The 18,850-nt window shown below is 38.9% G+C and overlaps 1 protein-coding gene across 1 annotated transcript in view; it reads left to right on the forward strand.

Annotated features, from left to right (window-relative positions):
• The window catches only part of SLC35F1 (solute carrier family 35 member F1), a 210,135-nt gene that overhangs the window by 98,042 nt on the left and 93,243 nt on the right, over positions 1–18,850 (forward strand). The window contains exon 2 of the mRNA XM_031066651.1: positions 14,685–14,860. Within this exon, the coding sequence (XP_030922511.1) occupies positions 14,685–14,860 (176 nt within the window). The remainder of the gene's footprint in view (positions 1–14,684; positions 14,861–18,850) is intronic.

Here is an 18,850-nt window from a genome sequence, read left to right on the forward strand (position 1 = left end):
AGGAATGCCCTAAACATTCATTAGACTAACCCAAAGATTAAGCAAGCAATTTAGCAAAGATTAAACAAGTGATTACTTTGATGTTTCTCACTGATTTGATCTCTCCCTGCGCTCAGTCAGCAGCTCCTCTGCACCCCAAGCAGTACCATCTCCTTCTTTGGGCATGAAATGTTTTGAGCAGGCTGTGCAGACAAATTCGTAGGTCTATTATTGCATAAATCTGCATTATCTTCATTTTTCTCAGAATGTCATCTGTACAGAGCTGTAAAATCAATGACATTTATGCAAGGTTTGTGTTGAAATTAACGTTACTGTTGTTATTTGTTCCTTCTCAAAGTCTTCTTGTAGTTTGTTCCACAATGTAAATTGGATTTTTAATTCTGATCTTTCACTGTGAAAAGACATTGTTCATTCTGCTATGAATACTCTTTCTTGAACTGAAATACTCTTCTTGAAGGAGTGGTTTCTGGAGTCTCAGGTCTTGAACTGTTTTAAAGTAGAAGAGGATAAATTGATGATATAATGAGTCTTCCTAATATCTGATTTCCATAGTTTGATGAATTTCAATATAGACAATTTCATTAATATTATATAAAGAAGTGATTTGCAGGCAGTTTAAGTGGTTGACACAGGTACTAAATAATAAAAGCATTTAAATTAAATTCAAGCACACAATTAATTACAAGATTAATCTGTTCTTATCTTGTCCCATGATATCTCTCAAGTATTCCTGCATCTTCATAATCATGTTAGTTGAGCTTGAAATTATTTTTAATAAATATATTTATATATAACCTTAACATGATATTCTGTACCTCTTGTAGTTGCACAGTGCACACAGGTAAAGTGTGATACTTCCCAATAGTGTAAACTGTAAAAAAATAGTGTCTGGGTCTTGGATTGCTGTCCTGTTTGAAGGGCCATATGCTGCCCACCTGTGCATGTAGTAAGGAAGCTGTAGCAGCAATGTGACATGATTTGATACCAAAATTTTCTCATTGACTGCCACTGTTTTGTTCAGATCGTTTCCCCTGTAAGGCTGTCTGATGTCTGTCCAGCTGCTTGGCCTAGTAATCAGACTTAGGGAGCAATGGAAAATATTCATTAGGAGAAGAATCATCCTCATCAATTTCATTTGAATATTTGAAGGGCCATTGTCCTGCCAAATTTGGTTTTGGTTGGTAAAAATATTTTTGCATCTGCAAACAGTCTTCTATGATGTCCTTTCCATCTGTCTTCGCAAGAAAATAAATCTTACAAAGAACATGTTAGGAAAATTAATCCAGAATGCCTGTGGCATGTCCAAAAAGGAGACAGAGGACTCCTGTAGCTTTATTTGAATAAAGGGAGAGGTCATGGGGCATTTCTCATGGGGTCTCTGAAATTGTTGAGTGACACAGCCTCAGTTTTATCCTATGTTCCCAGCCCCATCACTCTGTTCCTTTTCCCCACTGGCTGAGGTACTCAGAAGGCACAGACTTCCTGAATTGCCTACACTGTGCTCCCCTCTAATATGCCCCCTCTTTTATATAAAAGAAAGAAAGAAAAAAGCTATTCATAATTCTAGTAAGTCTTTGTTCTTTTCCTCTAGGTTCAGATATTTAACATGGCCCTGGCTGAGCAACAGTCCATGCTGATTAGTAACATTTTCCAGAACTAATAGTTTCTTCTGTTACTTCTCTATAAGTACCTGGCTGTATCTACAAGCAGATTCACACAGTCTGTTTGTAAAGACACATTCATCTTATTCCTTTCAGGTAGAATCTGAAGAAGCAGAATGAGATCCTGTCATGGTACGGTATTTCATAAGTATCACCAGCTTTTCAGTCTTGTCTGGATTTCCCTGCTCCCACTTGGGCAGGCCACTGGGATGTTAGACCTGCAGCAAAATTTTCATGGGGGAAACAGGGGTGAGGTCCGTGGCCTTAGGAAAGCTCACTGCAAAGTCCTCACTCCAGCAAGCCCTGTCATGGCCTGTTGCACCTGCTTGACTCAGATATAGCCATGGATGATCCATGTGCTCAAACTGGGCTTTACAAACAAGAGCATTTGACTTACAGAAACTAATTTAATTCAAACTGAATGAAATTTTAGTTTATTCCATAAGTAAATAAAGGCAGTAAATCAAAAGGTAATATGTTACATCTCTGAAATATTTAGGTACTTTGCAGCCCTAAATGGCCTTTGTCAGATAATCCCTTCCACATATAAATTAAGCAGTGCATGTTGCTCAAAAGCAACATATGAGATGTCTGCAGTCATGTTGCAGGATGGCCCACATGAACATAAGCACTTAGCCCAGCTGTGCACTCTGTATGATAGGTGTGTCACTTGATTCCCTTATGCAGCTGTGAGAGTTTTTCTCTCTGGCTTTTCTCAACTTATTTCTTGCTAGGAAGAATAAAAAGCCATCAGTGGGAAACGTAATGCATATCATTACAGTGAAATCTGATTTAATGGCTAACTTCATTTCCAAAAGGCAAGGAAACAGAGAGCTGTGACTGGGATTTTGTCCTTCAGTTATAACTACAGCTTCAGATGCCTTTCAGAAGGGTGATTTCTGCAGAGCAAATGCTATTGAGTAACATGGAAATTCTTCCTAATCTTTTTAATGCTAATGATAGGTTTATGCATGTATTTTTGTAACAGTAGCAGTCTAAAGCCTTAAAGCAAAGTGTCACAAATGTCATGCTTACACAGAATATGATTTCATCCCTGATTTTTCCTCACACTTTTCAACTGTCAGACTGACCCCCTGCTGTCTGTGCTGCAAGCACAGATGTGAATCACACTGGGAGAGGAAATAAAATAAACTTGCCAGCTGAAGGTTGTGACCACACTTGTATATGGCTGGGAGGCAAAAGGTCCTCTGAGTCCTCTGGTTCTCTTGGGAGTAACTGTGTCTTGGCATGCTATTGTCCTGTGTATGGGAAGGAGATGGCACATCAGCTGCACACACTGAGGACACCCTCAGTGGCCTGGTTACAGCCTGCTCATTGCCTTTGCATAATTCTACAGTTCAGTGCTGGCAAGGCAAAATTGTACCCACTCAGAAAATCTTTTACATTATTGAGTTTTCTTTTTTTGCATATCTGAAATTTAGATGCTGCTATTGTGAAGAAATTGCAATAAAGCAACCTGGAAGGTAGGGAACAATGTTCTGGCAAATGTCACTTGGTTTATTTCCTTGAAGAGGACTTTACAGCTCCTGTTTTTTTCACAGTTTTCATTTTCATTTGAGTGATTCATCACTCTCCTTCTTTAGGTCATCAGTGACTTTGGTCATACATTCAGCACTGCAGCAGGTTCCTGTAGACCAGGAATATCTCTGTCTTGACTCTCAAAATCTGCAGCTGGCGACTTCCCAGACCACTTACAGTTTATTTATTTTTATTTATTTCAAACTCCTTGCAGTTCTGAATTCTAATAAAACAGGAAAAATTAGATCAGTGGCCTTATGTTTTTTCAGCTGAGCCTGTCCCATCATTGTGCGTCAGGTCTGCAGTAAATTTATAGTGTTGACAGAGGCAGTCGTGCTGTTTCACTGAATTTAAAGGAAGAGAGGAAGGGAGAGATTTATCTTGGAGCCTAAGGGTAGAGCAGTAAACCAGAACCACCACACTCATTCCTAAAAGTGAAAAACTTAAGTGTTGTTGGACTTTTCATTTAGCAAGGGTTGAATTTTGACCAGTTGTAATTTCCACTTATAATGGCTTTTTTATTTTTGAATTGTAAGCAGAATGCAGAAGAATACAGCTGCAGAAGTTTGGACCTCTTGTGTAGTGTTGGCTGAGTAATGATTTTATCACTGCTGAGTGTTGAACAAACAGCAAAAGCAAGGAAAAGGAGAAGTACTTGCACTCCACCTCTCTGTAAGGCTGGTTTTGCTGTGCCCCCTTTCACCAAGTGCTTCCTTTCCTGCAAGACCCTTCTGTATCTTAGAAGTAGGAAGGCAGGACCTGTGAGAGCACTCCTGGGTTATTGCTGAATCAATTCTGGGCACCCAACTCAAAATGCCTTAGAGGGACCTTGCTTTCAGAAAGGACCAGTAGCAGACAGAGAAGAAAACTCGAGGCCTTTCAAGTCCTGCGAGTGGGGCACTCACAATTGATCCAGCTGGGCCAGGAGGGGTGTTGCCTGCTGAAACCCATCATTACTGGAGCCCTGGGCTAGTTACTGACCCAAACCAGGAATTCACTTTCCAGTTGTGCCTCTGTAATGTCTCTAGAGCCAGAGCACAAACTTCTCTCCCAGAAGGTGACACCCAGCTCAGTAAAGCAGCCAAACTCTTAAATTGTTTGCCTAAGTGGCTTCAGGGGTCTTGTTCTGAGGACTTGCCCTGACATGTTCTGCCTTCTGTGGTGTATCAGCCACCAGATTAGTGGTAGATCTATTGAGGGTGTTTTATTTCTTTCCATAATGAAGTTGTGTCACCCTGAAACTCAGTGTGCTGGCTTCACAGGCAGGAATAGGATAAAGACACTCCCACAAAGGGGGAAAAGTCTGGCCTCTGTGCATTAAAGAACTGTTGGGGAGAAAAAAAGCATAAAACTTTCATGTCCTTCTGTTTGTCATAATATCCATGAGCAAGCAACTTTGAGCATTACTCCTGCTTGAGGGGCTGCAGAATGAGGTAGCAGCAATACAACCCACACATGGGAAAAAGCAAAAGGAGGTCAGAGCCTTAAAGAGCTGAATTTAGGGTGAGCCACAGGCACATGAGCATCTCTCCTTTGAAGCAGATGGGGATTTGGAAAAGTGTGCAATGGCTTAGTGCCATCCTTGATGAAATGCTAATGTGAGTATCCTTTGTCTTTCTGTACCAGGGGTGCAGTCAAGAGGCCAGTATTCAGGGGCCAATTTAAGGACATTTTTCTTAAGGTTTCTTTTACATGCTTCAAGCATATAGATTATGGAGTAGAAACTCACTGTAAAAACGATGCAAACTTATGGGAGTTGCATATGCCTACCTGGGGAGAAAATGTTGTCCACAGAAGCAGGGTTTTTTAATTCTGCAACAATTTTCAAGAGTTGTGGGGGGGAAAAAAAAGTAACTGTTTTGTTCTGAAGTTTTAAATGTAGTTAGTTTTATCCAAGAAAAATATTTTGCATAATCCAGGCAGATAAATTTGATTTTTAAATTAAATATTTATAATAGATACTGTGTTCTCTAGAAAGAAAAATCAATGTTATTTATTTTGCAAATGCACTGATATTAAAAAAAGGAAAAAAAATTATACATCTTGTAATAATTGAATTAGTAGCTTTAGTTCTCCAAAAGCCAGCCATGATATTCATAGAGGCATTTTTGCATTCCAGTATTAACACCTTTTTTTTTTTTGACCTCCAGTTTTACAAGTAAGCTATAATTTTTGTAGTTGCCTAATTGTAGATGAACAGTCAGTACACACATTTGCGTATGCTTGGAGTTATGAATTTTATGGGGACAGAAATTCAGAAACAAATTTTGCCACTTTCAGGAGCACCAAGAAGAATCTGAAATCATCCATCATCCTGACTCACATACATACTATTTTCTAGGAACTCCAGGCCCATACTTCTGTGTTTCTGACAACGCTGAATTAAGTCACCGTAGCATCTATCACTTGAGGAATCTTGAGTCATATGAACTTGTTTTCCACCAGACCGTTCAATCAAGATTGGCTTATCAGTGGCAGGGGTATAGCAGGAGCTGTAATGCTTTTCATCTCCTCCTTTATCAACTGTCTCTCAATAGCTGTAAGAGTCCATAAACCCCCATCAGTTTAAACTGTATTAGCACTGTACAGTAATGGCAAGAGAGCAGTAAGAAGTGATGTTGTACTACTTTGGGCACTGGTGAGCTATTTTTCTTGGTGCTGGGAATCATCCAGGTCTATTACTGTAGGCTTTCAGCTCCTCTGAGAAAACTGGGAGCTGATGATGATCTTAACTGAACTGAAACTTTATAACTCTTTCTCATATTATCTAAAGATACTCGTCACTGTATTTATAATGTCCTGAGCCTTAGGCACAAAAACCACTGCAAGTGAGATGAGCTAATGCAATTTGGCAGTGAATTTCTTTTCTACAAGAAACAGAGAGCCATCAGTCCTTCCACATCCTCATTACTTTCAACATCTAAAAGCTCAGACTGGTGCATTTGGAAGAGAGTAAAGATAAATATCTATCTCAAAACCACATCTGTTTGTGTGCTTTATTCTTGAATGATAAAAATAACTGATCAGCAGCCCAATGACTGCCTCAATTTCATTGGCAAAAATGTGGTATTTTCAGTGGCTGTCACATGGATTTCTAGCTTGAGAAATTACAGCTCACTCTTAATACATAATTGAGTCTCTTACTCTATTTCTAAGACTGGAAATATCACTTTTGAATTAATTTTTGGATAATGATGGAAGAAGTTAGTCTTTCAAAAGTACCATATTCAGCAGTTGGTGTTTGTAACTAGTTTTGTAAGCTCTTGTATGGAAAGTTAATTCTGTCACTTATTATTCCAATCTAGATCAAATATTTACATAATTATTTATTTATTTCCGTATCTTAATTTCTCTAGTCATACTTGGCTAGACGGTGAACTTTATAAAAATTTATGGACTGCAGCTAGCTTCAGTCAATTTATTTGACTAAAATAACCTGAAATACAATTATTTTATCTCATGGTCATCTATAATTATACTTTTGATTTCATCACAAAGATTGAAATATTTCCAGTCTATCCAGTATAGGCTGAGAAGTTGTCAAGAACTGTATATGGAGAAACCTCATTCTTAAAGAGAAAAAGCCTCTAGGGCTTCAAGTCTGGTGATTTTTACCTGAAAAGGAACCAGGAAATTACTGATTGGAAGGCAGATGGCTTTTTGAAAACCTAGGCATGTTTTTAGGGTAAGCATGTTTTGTTTTCTTTGTTAGCTCACTGGTAGGATGAAGATGACTATAAGCAAATTGCACCAACACACACACACACACACATCCACCCCATGCCTCCAATTTGCTTGTAAGGATTTAGCACTGGACTCCATCAAGATAAGACCATGGAAGTTTTGTCACCATACTTTCCTTTGCAATCTTTAAGCATATATCTTATTCAATAATAATAACTAAAAGAGGAGTGCCTTTTTTGCACTTAGAGTCAGTGCAGCAGGTGTCTCAACAATATATAGTTAACTATTAAGTGCAGGGATATGTTTTATCTGTGTAAGAATAGTGTTAAAAAAAGATTCCAGTAAATTTCAGTTACTAAAATGTTGTAAAACACACATAACTATGACCATGTTTGTGTATGAAGTTGGAGCTATAAGTATATGGTAAATTAAACCCATTTTCAAGAATTGCTGTAACTGGCAATATACAAGAACTGGGAAATTTATTAGGTAAAAGCTCATCTTAAGAAACTGCTTCAGAGACTCCCAAGGCTTGTTGAATGTGATTCTGCTTTGTTTTCATCCAAAGACAACAATCTGGGATCGTCCCTCAAGCTACCACAGAGCCTGAGTCTGCCGCAGCTTTGAGGCAGTTGTAACTACACCTTGATTTTAAGTGATGTCCCCAAAGGCTCTTAAAATCAAGTCCAGTTGTATTTGAATACAAACTAGAACCTTAATATCTTGAATAGAAAAACCTCAAAGCAACTAGGAAAGCCAAAAAGCAAGGGATAAGAAACTTGGGTAGCTCTCCCCATGCCCAGGGTGTCCTTCCAGCCAAGGCAGTGGCTGCTGGAGCTTCTCGAGCTCTAGGGAAGTGCTGGCTGTGTGTCCAGGCCTGGCTGTCCCTTGGATGCTGCAATGAGGTGCTGGGCCCTGCTGAGGAAAGAAGCTGTGGAGCTTGATCCAGAGCTGCAGGGTAAGTGACAAGTTGCTGGGAAGGTGGCAAGAGAGGATGATGAGAACAAGGAGGTGCAGAGCTCCCCTCCTACCCCCAGCTTATGGCACAGAGAATTTCTTTTGAGCCTCAGTGGGAACTTGAGGTGGTCTGCAACTCACTGTCTGGAAAGCCCACCCTTTGTGCTGAGATTTAGTACAGAGCCTGTACATCACAATAAAGATTTCAAAATAATGACTCAGTAGGAATTAAGTGGTGGATAGGCTTGGTGTTTCATGGGTTTCTATCTCTGATTTGTCAGTTAATTTTAGTGTTGTTTGTATTTTAATGCAGTGTGTTGGCTTTAGTTGGGATCCAGACTTTGGTATTTCACTGTTCAGCAGTGGCTTGATACCTATATTCTGAAAATATTTTACATCAGTTTGTTCTTCCTTGCCAGAAATATTATAAGTGTCTCTTATTTAGACCTACAAACCCACTGTATTTTCTTGAGTTGTTATCTAGAATGGTTGTGGGGAGTGTAGACTATGGGAGTAGTTGGTCAATAGAACACTGTGGCACAGCAGCCCATGATGCAATTATCAGTATATGTGTTGGGTGATGTGGTTGCCATTAGTGCTGTGAACATTTAGTTATAGAGTATTGGGACTGGCTCTGTAAATTGCTCTGAAGCAGTGTGCAGCAGCTTTGATGCATTAACTGAAGATGTTTGCTGCAATCCTTACTTTATTGAGAGGGGCAGAGAGGAGGGAAGGGTTGCATGTGCCAACTTGTAGAATTTCTCCCCTGTGTAACAGGCATGTCAGAATAAGGGGAAAATAAGAAAAGACAAGTTTCCATACAAAATTAGTGTAGAATCTTGTTCTCTAGATGCAATCAATTTCAGAGCAGGACTAATAGGAAACTTCATATGCTTCAAAGCTATTAGAAAATCTGCAGCTTTAGCTTTCAGAGAGAGCTCAGTTGATTGTCCAGAACAAATCTTGTTAATTTATTCTTTCACAAACTGCCTGTGTCAGTGTTAAGTGTGAATCACAAAATATGGAAGTAATTTATGCTGGTGATGGCAGTTAGTATTTGTGATTTTGACATGTCCTGTTCCTGTGTTTTCTATGGTAATATGCATCAACATTTCTACTGGATAAGTAGAATTTTAAAATAAGATTCCACATCCACCTGTAAGCATTTAAATAAACTTGACTGGATTTCCACAGGATACAGGGGCATAACTTCAGCTTGCTTTGAATCAGTGTGAAGTTTTTAAGACCTTGTTTTATTTCTCCTCACGCTTTTATAGAAACACAGTAAAATGCACTCAAGTGAAGAAGCTTGGCAGAATCACAGTGCTGTGACAGACATCATCAACTTCACTATGGCATAGCAGTCATCAGTCTCTGAATGAAGTGTATCTGCTTTTTCTTTTTTTAAGTACACACTTGGAACATTTGGAGTGGTAACTTTGTGTTGCAGTCATTACCACCCTGGAGAAAGCACGATCCTGCCTGCAGGCCCTTTCTAACAGTGCTGTAAAGCAGCCTTTACAGATGTGTTCCTCTAGTGAAATTTTGGCTCAGGAAACAGAGTGCCAATCTCTTGTCTGTCTGCTGGAGCCTGTGGCATGCTGGAGGATTAACACACCTCATGCTAGAGATTAAAAGTAGTGGTAGCCTCTGTTCTTTACCATCTGAGATACTCTAAAACTGATGCAGCGGGGACTTACCAGTGGAAAGATACCAAATAAAGTGCAAAAGAGAGGAGGGAAAGCAGTTAAATTAAACTGACATGGAGAGTGCTTTAAAACAGGATTTAGTGTCAATTAAATAAGCCTGAATGTTTAAATCACTTGGCCACCCTCTGCATGTCATTGATTCTCCAGCATACTGTGGTTGTGTGGCTCCTTCTCAATATTACACTGCCTTGATTTTGTGTTGTGGAGAGCGTTTCTATGTTCTGGGGAGGATATGGGAATGGACTAGTATTCAGAGCTAAATATTTTAACTTCTTGTAGAATAATTACAGGATAACCTGCAGATAGCTGTTTAGTACACTTTATTGCACCAGTGTGTATGTGCAAGGAACGAAGCACTAGCTCCAGAGTTCTTTGATATGAGAATGTCTGCCTACAGAAGTTTGGCTTTGTCATGGCTGATAAAGGAGATACTCAAGTGACAGAAATTTCCATAAACCTGGAGGAACAAGCGAAAAGGATGCACAGCAGCTACCAGCCCAGACATTTAAACAGAATTAAATGGCTTCCAACAGCAAGATGACGCTTTGTCTTCTGGCTCCACTTCCAGAGACAATAAAGTATTTTTAAAATTCTGTTAGTATGCTGTGAAAAACTTACTTAGCAACATGACACCCAGAGATTTAGGAGTAATTCTGACCTACTTCTCACTTAAAAATACCAGTGTGATCCTAGGTTAATGGTTGGACTAAATGACCTTTTCCAGCCTAAATGATTCAATGACTCTGTGCCTTTATGAGATCAAGGCTTAACTATAAGCTGAAGATTTTCCCTGTTTTAACTTGGTTTGAGAAAGTACTGTTGGTGTTGCTGAGGGAAAATGGGATTTTTGAAGAATTGCTTTGTTTTGATTTAAATAGAATACAAGTAGAGAAATAGAATAGCACTCAGCTAAAGAGAAATTGGATCCTGAAAGGCAGAAATCCTCACTTTTATAAAGCTTTTTGTAGTGAGACTCTTTTTGGTGTACTGTTTGAAGGCCATCAAACTACACAGCCTTTCTTCAAGATATGAATGAATGTTGCTTCCTCAGTGAATGAATGTGCTACTGAAGCCAGCATGACAGACCAAAGGCTTAGGGAAGAAATCATCCTTTGTGCCAGTCTCTGAGTGGTGGAGCATATGAAAAGCAACACCGAAAGTGTTGCAGATAGGAGCTATGTTGCATATTTCAACCATATTATGATTTTTGGGGAAGATACTTATGAGTGCCAGAGATGACAGCCCTGAGTTAGTGTCTTTTTCTTTGTCTAAAGAAAATAATAGGTTTTCCACAGCCATTGAAATCTTCTTTTCAGTGTTTGCTTGCTGCTTCTTCTTAAAAATAATGGGTATTTTATTACTCTTACCCAGGTATTAAAGGCTTAGAAGTTAAGACTCTTGTATTATTAGATCACCGTTTGCAGGGGAAAAAAAGAATTGAAGTCGATGTTACCAGCATTTTTTTGTAAAATTCAGGTATCTTACATTGGTTATTAGGTTTATTTAAAAAATGTATTTTTCTGTGTTGCTGCTGACACTGTCACCAATTTAAACAATTTAAGATTTGTTTCCACTTTTCTGTTTGGAGAGAGATGAGTTGTTCTCTTACATTCAGCCAAGGCAAAAATGAGCATTTTATTGATCTTATGATTTGCTTTCTCTTACTTACTTTTCATTTCATTACTGTTTTCCATGATAATGGTTGGTGTGTCAGAGCCTACAGTGATGAGAGAAGGGGAGGATACAGAATCTTCTATGCCACTGCTTGTCATTCATGTCTGTAATGGGCATATTACTAGGTGTGGCAGGAGAGTTTAATGTGGGCATGAACAGTTAAATTTTGTAAAATAGATCAAGTCTGAGCATTTAATGGGCGCTTGAATTAGATCTGCTTAAACATATAACATGCTACTCTTTGCACTGATGAAATAAGAGTAAAAAATTTGTATCTTTCTCTGTCATCCATCAACTGTGAAATGTTTAACTAAGTCCTGACTGGAAGAAAAGCAAAACAGCTTGATTTCAGAATGAGTTTTCTTACATAATTAGAAATACCAAATATGTGCAAAAATCAGAGACAAGCAGTAAGTATGTACTCAGTATCATTTATGTAGTCAGTGTTTTGAAAGACAGCAATATTGATGGTACTGTTTGCACTTAGACACCCACAAAGTAGTTTTCTGCAGTTTTTGCATTCAGTTTTTGTCTAAAAGACAATTTTTACTCAAAAGCACTTTCAAATTACAGAGATTATACAGATCAATCTTTACTTACAGACTTAGAGGTGTTTAGGTTTACAGCCTTGATTTTTTGTCCACGAACTGAACTCCAATTACCCTTTGTGCTCATTGATGACTTCAATAATACAATAGCAAGTGGATTTTTGGACATATTTTGTAATTGACAGAAGATATAGAGAGCTATTCTCAATGACTTTTCAGGAATAAGACCATAAAATTTGAATTATCTTCTTTTTTATAAATTAATGAAATGTAAAATCCAGAAGCTGAGGACAGGGGACAGGCTGTATGTGTGTATATATGCTGTAGATGTTGACTCTTTAGGAAAACTGCCACTTGTAGATGTGGTTGAATGACTTGGCAAAGAACCAACTATGAAAAATATGGTTGTTTTATAAATAGCAAAATAGCAATGAGAGAATCAAAACATACACCAGAGAGGGCTACAGCTATCAAACACAGCTTTGAAATTTACCTGGTGGTTTTCAGGTTTTGTTGGTTGGATTTTTAATGAAAATGTCAGTACAGACTGGTTAGACCTGGCGACACACCTGAATATAGAGAGCTGAGCTAAAAAAGATGCCTTTTGTAAGACCTTATCAAACTTCCCACCAGTCTGAAAAAATGTAATGATTAGTGTGGTTCCCAACAGCTAACAGCCCTAGGGAGCAAGAAATATGTTATTGTGAGAATCTTTTCCTGAGAGAGGGTGTGTTTAGCTTTAGGGAAATCTAAGCAGGATCCAAGATGCTTCTCTTCAGAGCAGGTGCAGTCCCCCAGTGAATGTAATACAACTTTCACTCACAGGCTCAGCCAAAATACAGGGACACACCTGCATTTCATGTAAAGCTGGTAACTGATTTGCAAACATCTAATTTACTAATGAAATGGAACTATACAAATGGCAGTAGGCAAGAGGACAATCCTGCATGAAACTTAATTACAGAAGGATATAGGAAACAATATCAGCTAAATGAAGAACTATAAACAAGGGTGCAAGATTAATATGTGGATTTAAATTGCAGTCACTATTCAAATTTCCTATTTCATGTCAGCAGCAGAGCAGGTAACAGCAGGAACTGAGGATCAATGGTGTAGGCAGCATCTGCATCATGGTCTTGGATGTCACCTCTGTCGAGTGTGCTTGTTTCCCTTGGCTGTGTTTCACAGTAGAGTGAGTAATGTGAAAGCAGAAGTAGCCGTGGTAGAGTCTTACTTGCTGCTTATCCAGCAGTCTCCCATCAAAACACAGGGTTTAGCACAATAAAGTTTGTTCTTTACTCTGTGTGCCAGGCTGTTTGTCAGCAAGGTATGTTAGCTGAATATGACTACCCAGCCTCCTGTGCTTTCCAGGGTCTCTTTGGTTAAATCATGCCATGACTGACACCACGACACATTAGTGGGAGGATTGTTTATGAGAAAAAGGGAAACGAGCTTGACACTTGAGTTTACCAAGTTGTAGGAGCACAGATGCTCATCACTGCCAAACACGCAGAGCTGAGGTCAGGGAAATCTGTCAGGGAAAGCAAAGCAGCCTTGAAGCAATATTTTTTTTAACTGTCTGGCAGAGAACACACATGAAATACTGTTATAGCTGAGCAGGGTGCTGCCCTCCTTCCTCTACTCCCTTAGGATTGCCTAGTTCGCCTTCCTCATTCCAGGCTCAAATGAGACATTGCAGAACATGCTCCTCTCCTTCATGTCTTCCCCAGGGAGCTCTTTTCTGGGGGCTGGTGGCAGTAGCAGTAGCAGTGGGCAGGGCTCAGACTACATGTCCCCTTTGGATGCCCCTTTTGCTCTCCCTGGTATTGTTTTTGCTTGCTTCTCTACCAGACCAATGCTTTTTGCATTTCATCCTTCTGCATGGGAGGGTAGCTGTAGAGCAGACCCAGTCAGCATGAGAGTGCTGACACATGGGGGACCTGGGAAAACTCTTAAGGGTAATTTAAAAAATACAGATATTCCTGTGTTGCGGGCATGGGAGATCCTGTGCCAGAGTTTGGAAAAGGAGGATTGTTTGGACTCAGTTGGGCTGTGTGGTTAGATAATAAATTCTACAAGAGTAAAAGAGATGGAGGTATTTGGAGGAAAAAAATCTTTCAGATATAGCAATTTCTGCAGTAAAGAGAATATTATAGGAAGACAGAGAACATGCACAAATGAAGAGGCTATTTGAAACCTGTGGGGAAGGAGAATGGGGTTGTAATAGGAGAATGCAGAAGATACTGGAGATGAAAAATAAGAAAAACAGATTACAGCAAAAAGCCTAACCAGAAAGTATATTTCTAACAACCAGAAAGAGGCAGGAATGGGAAAATGGAAATCTCCTGTTCCCATTAAGCAGAAGAAAAAGTAAGCAGTTGGAAGGGTGAAACAAAATATAAATATATCTATCCACAGTAGACGGAAAGAATAGTTTATATGATGAAATGTATATTCCTCTTGATGATGAAACATGATCCTTTATCTTATTTTTCTCTGTGGCTGCTAAGACCTGAAAGAGCTGTGTTTCCCACTGTTTCTGAATGATAACCCTGGGTCTTTCTTTTAAGGAGGATGCTCAAAGGAAGCAGTACTGAGTTTTGGTTGATTTAAACTATCATTTATCCTTTGTGAAATGTGAAATGCAAAATTAAATGGTAGGGACGTGCCATCTGCTGTTGTTTAACATGTGAATAAAAGCCACTATGTTGGCACAATGTTTATGCTCATGATAAGAGCAGGAATAATGGAAATGTTATGTTGGCTATACCCAGCAGGTCCCCTCGTTGACTGAAGCATCATGTTTCTTCCATGCCCCAGAAATGCTGAACATGATTCCTGGAGGAGGATGAGCATTTCCTCCTTAGTGAGGAGGCTGAGTGTTTTATGTCTGTTATTCTCATTCCTTTCAGGGATCTCCTGCTGTCTGTGGCACTTGGCCAGGTACTCTCCCTCCTTATCTGTGGCATTGGTCTCACAAGCAAGTATCTTTCAGAAGACTTCCATGCCAACACACCTGTTTTCCAGAGCTTCCTCAATTATATTCTTCTGTTCTTGGTCTACACGACAACACTAGCCGTCAGACAAGGTGAGTGTCTCTCTGAAACTGTTTTATAGAAAGCAGTGGGGATAAAGGCTTCTGCAGAACAAAAACAAGCAACATGATTTAGACACATATCCCACTAGCATTTGTTCCATATTTACATTACCTAGAAATACATATTGGATGAACTGAAAAAAACACCAAAAAATCTTCATTAGAAAAGAATGAATCATTGGATCTCAAGGACTGGGGTGCTACCTAAAAGCTAAAATAGACATCAGTACTTTTGAATTCTGATTGTTCTTGCCTTGCTGGGAAATACTAGTATGCTTTACATCTTACATAGACTAACGAGAGCTCAGATGCAAGCAAAGAAGAGCTTGCTAGTTCTAGATGCTGATCATGGCAATTGAGTAGTTCACTTACTAGACAGAAAGAAATAGCAGCCAATTTTTAGCTGTTGGGAAGTAGCAGATGAAGGGAGAGATTTTGGGGTGCTGTCTCTCTGGGGGGAGGTTTGAGCAGAGCAGCTCCGTGGCCCTGTCACCGCTTTGCCATGGGGCCTGTGTAACCAATCTGACCTCCAAAATGAGAAATGCACTGCAGTATGCTTTGGTACTGTTTATCTAATGATGCTCTCTTTGACAGTCTGTATTTTTTATGGGGGGTTGTGCCTTTCCTGCACATTCCTTCCCTTCTTTGAGATTTCATTTCTAGATGAGGTGTGGGAAGTGAATGCATTTAAGTACATTTCTGAGCCAGTCTTCTTTTTGGTAATAATTTTATTTATTCACCTTCACAGAACACGTAGATTAGAAGCTAAATAAAAGAGAAAAAAATATAATGTGTTCTCCTGACATAAGGAGGGTAGGGCTCTGTGGAGGATAACTACAAAATGTATTAGGCCATGGTACATTTACCAGCATACTGAAAAACTCATGTTTTTTTTTACAGGAACAATGATTTTTGGATCATTCTTTGATCTTTTAATGTTTTGGGAACAATCCTGAAGCTTAAGTTCTTCACTCATTGTACAATCTTGTGATACAATGCTAAAGTGCTCCAAAGCAGCAAGGACTTAATTTCTATGCAAAAATGAACAGTCAAAAAAATACCTCTGTACTCCAGCACAAAGCACTTAAGCATATTACAACATAAGTTTTATAAACATTGGTCCCCACTGGCATTTTGCAGAGGTGCTAAAAGCCAATGTGCAAAGGAAATGTTGGTTCTTATATAAGGAGAGATTGCTCAGGCACTGTTTCACTGTCTTGGTATTTCAGTTTGTGTAGGGGGAAACATCACCACATACTTTGCTCTGCCAAAGGTTTAAAATGTGTTATTAGTAGCAGCTTTCTGGAGCGCTGTGTTTAAAAATAATTATTCTGAGTGTAGGATTGCCTTGTTCACAAGTTCTGTCCCAGAAATGTCCTCCTCTGGACTCATTTAGATACTGTGGAAGGCAAGTCCCTATATGGATTCTTAAATAGATTTTACTTTTTTGAAAATGCTTGTGAGAGTGTATACCCATATAGATACTGCATTCTGCTGTGCATTTCAGAGGCTAATTTGGAATAAGGTTTGATGCCTGGTGTATATTGACATCTAAAAAATGCTATCAAGCACTCTGCTTTACTCAAATATAAATATGTATTAAAAAGGTACTTTATAAATATTTTTCTGACTTTGTTTAAAAATGTAGTGGTGGACTAAAGGGAGTTTGTCAGAAATACCTGTTGTGCCAATATGATAGGTTTGGGAACTAAGTGGTAAAGTGTTAGAAATATTGGAAAATGTTTTCTGGACAAGTGAGGAGGGCTGGGGAAGGTGTTTGAAAAAGCCTATGGTTGATTACAGACCACACAAACAACTAGAACACATGTAAAGGGTACCAATGGAATTGTCTTGAAAAGGAGCTGTAAAAAGAAACCCCAAAAAGATAGTTTCATCCAAAAAAACCCAAAATAAAATTGGCTACAGAAGCTATGAAAGCAGTGATCCAGGCATTCCTCCGTGCTGGATGGTACGGCACTACACAGCCTATTTATTTACTCAGCATTTAATGTTGCCAGCTGACTGAGCCTGACATTGTCTTTTTGCTTGTGTATTTATTCAAATCCATTATCTGTGTTTGTTCCATTAAGGCAGTTTCTCTAGCAGCTCTAATCATGTGGCTTCATTAATAGATGGAAATCACAGAATAATATTAATGATGATTCTGTTCTGAGTGCTGACATCATCAAAAAACTTTTTTTTCAAGTATGGTTCTTCTCTATGAAAGACTGAAACATTTTTAAATCATTCTCTTTCTCCTTCAGAAATCAAACCATCATAAATTGATTTGTAGTAAAAAATAATTGCATCCCTTTGTCTTTTTCTTTCCTTTCTTTATTAATTCCTGGGATTTTTGCAGAAATGTAGTGTTTTAGGAGGTGTCACTTGGGGTTGCCAAAAAACTCTGAATAGACTCTAGGACTGAAAGTTATAATTTCCTCAAGACATAAAGAGTTCCTCTTTCTTTAGAGGCTTCTTCCAAAATTTGATTTACTCTGGACGCTCTTGGACTTAGCTGTCCCTTGCTGTTCTTATATACTCCCTGAGTGATAATGAAAAGGCAGAATTTGCACTGGTCTCTGAAAATCATCATTAGCAGATGATTAAAGCTCCTGAGCTTTTCTGACTAAAGCCTTCTGCAGTGAATGCTCAGCTTCCAGCAGCTAAAGTTAGTCCAGGATCAGCAGCATCCACTACATTTTTATATTGAGATTGTTTTCCAAAATAATTTTACCACAGTTTGCCCTAATGGTTACATAGATTAGGATTGTCAGCTTGCAATGAATCAACATGTCATCAGATAGTGGAGAGGCACAGTCCTGTAGGTGTCACAATCTCTAAGTTTTTAAAACTTCATTTCCATGATAAAAAAACCCAAAAAACCCCAACAAAACAAAACCCAAAAACCAAATCTAAATCCCCAAAAAAGAGAAGTTTCAAGGAGTAAAAGTAGACTCAATAGTTTTAAGCGGTGAGGTCCATGTAAGTAAGGCTTTTCATCATCATTGCAACTTTGTTCTCATGACCCGAAATAAAAAGTGGCACAAGCATTGAAGGGGATCTGTTCTTTTGAGATTTTCATATGGGCCTTAAAATATGGATACCACTCAGGCACAGGTCATGAAAAACTGGAAAAATTTGTCTAAACTTGCATTTTTCTGGTGAAAAACTGCCAAACATTTAACAGGTAGCGAGGTAGTTCTCAGTTCCTTCTCTTGAGGTAGCTTCCTCTCACGCCTGTTGTTTTCACAGCCAGAACTTGTGTTTGTCAGAGGTTACACCTCTGAGAAGGTTTTAACACATATTATCTCACCTCAGTCCCCTCGTTAGCAGAGGGAAATGCTTGACAAAAACATGTAGGGATACTTTCCTATATCCTCTGGGTCCTATGTCATTATTAGTGGAGGAAAAGAAAAACCTTTGCTACCAGTGAGAAAAGCCTCAAATGGGTGAAATGGAGCTATGAGAGATCGAGCTGGTGGAGATTAGTTTTAGCACCTTAAAAAGCAGTAAGTGGGAAATTGTCCATAGTTGACCAGAAGGTGTTAATTGCTAACAGCCAACATGGGAGCAAGCATCAGCAGCTTGCCACCAAAAATAAATTACTTCTAAAAGCCACATCACATATGCTACAAATGAAAACAACACATCTACTAGACATCATTAAAAACAGAAAAAAAACCCAAACTGCTATTTTTTTGTTATTCTGGAAAACAAAGAAATGAGGGAGCAATGGAAGTGTCTTTTGAACAGACGGGAGCCACAAAGCCTTGAGGGCCAGATTCTGTGTGAGTAGGGCTCCACACTGCAAGCTGCTCCTTGCATTTTAGAGCAACAAGTTATTGAGGGTTTTCAGCCCACCAGTACTAAGGGATGGCAAAAATTTCCTTGTTCAGAAACATTTTTTATGAACTTCTGTATGCCTGGATGATTTCTGCTTCTAGGCCAAGTGATGAGGTTATATCATCTGTCAATGGAAAT

This window comes from Geospiza fortis, unplaced genomic scaffold (assembly GCF_000277835.1).
Source record: "Geospiza fortis unplaced genomic scaffold, GeoFor_1.0 scaffold98, whole genome shotgun sequence".
Classification (NCBI taxonomy): domain Eukaryota; kingdom Metazoa; phylum Chordata; class Aves; order Passeriformes; family Thraupidae; genus Geospiza; species Geospiza fortis.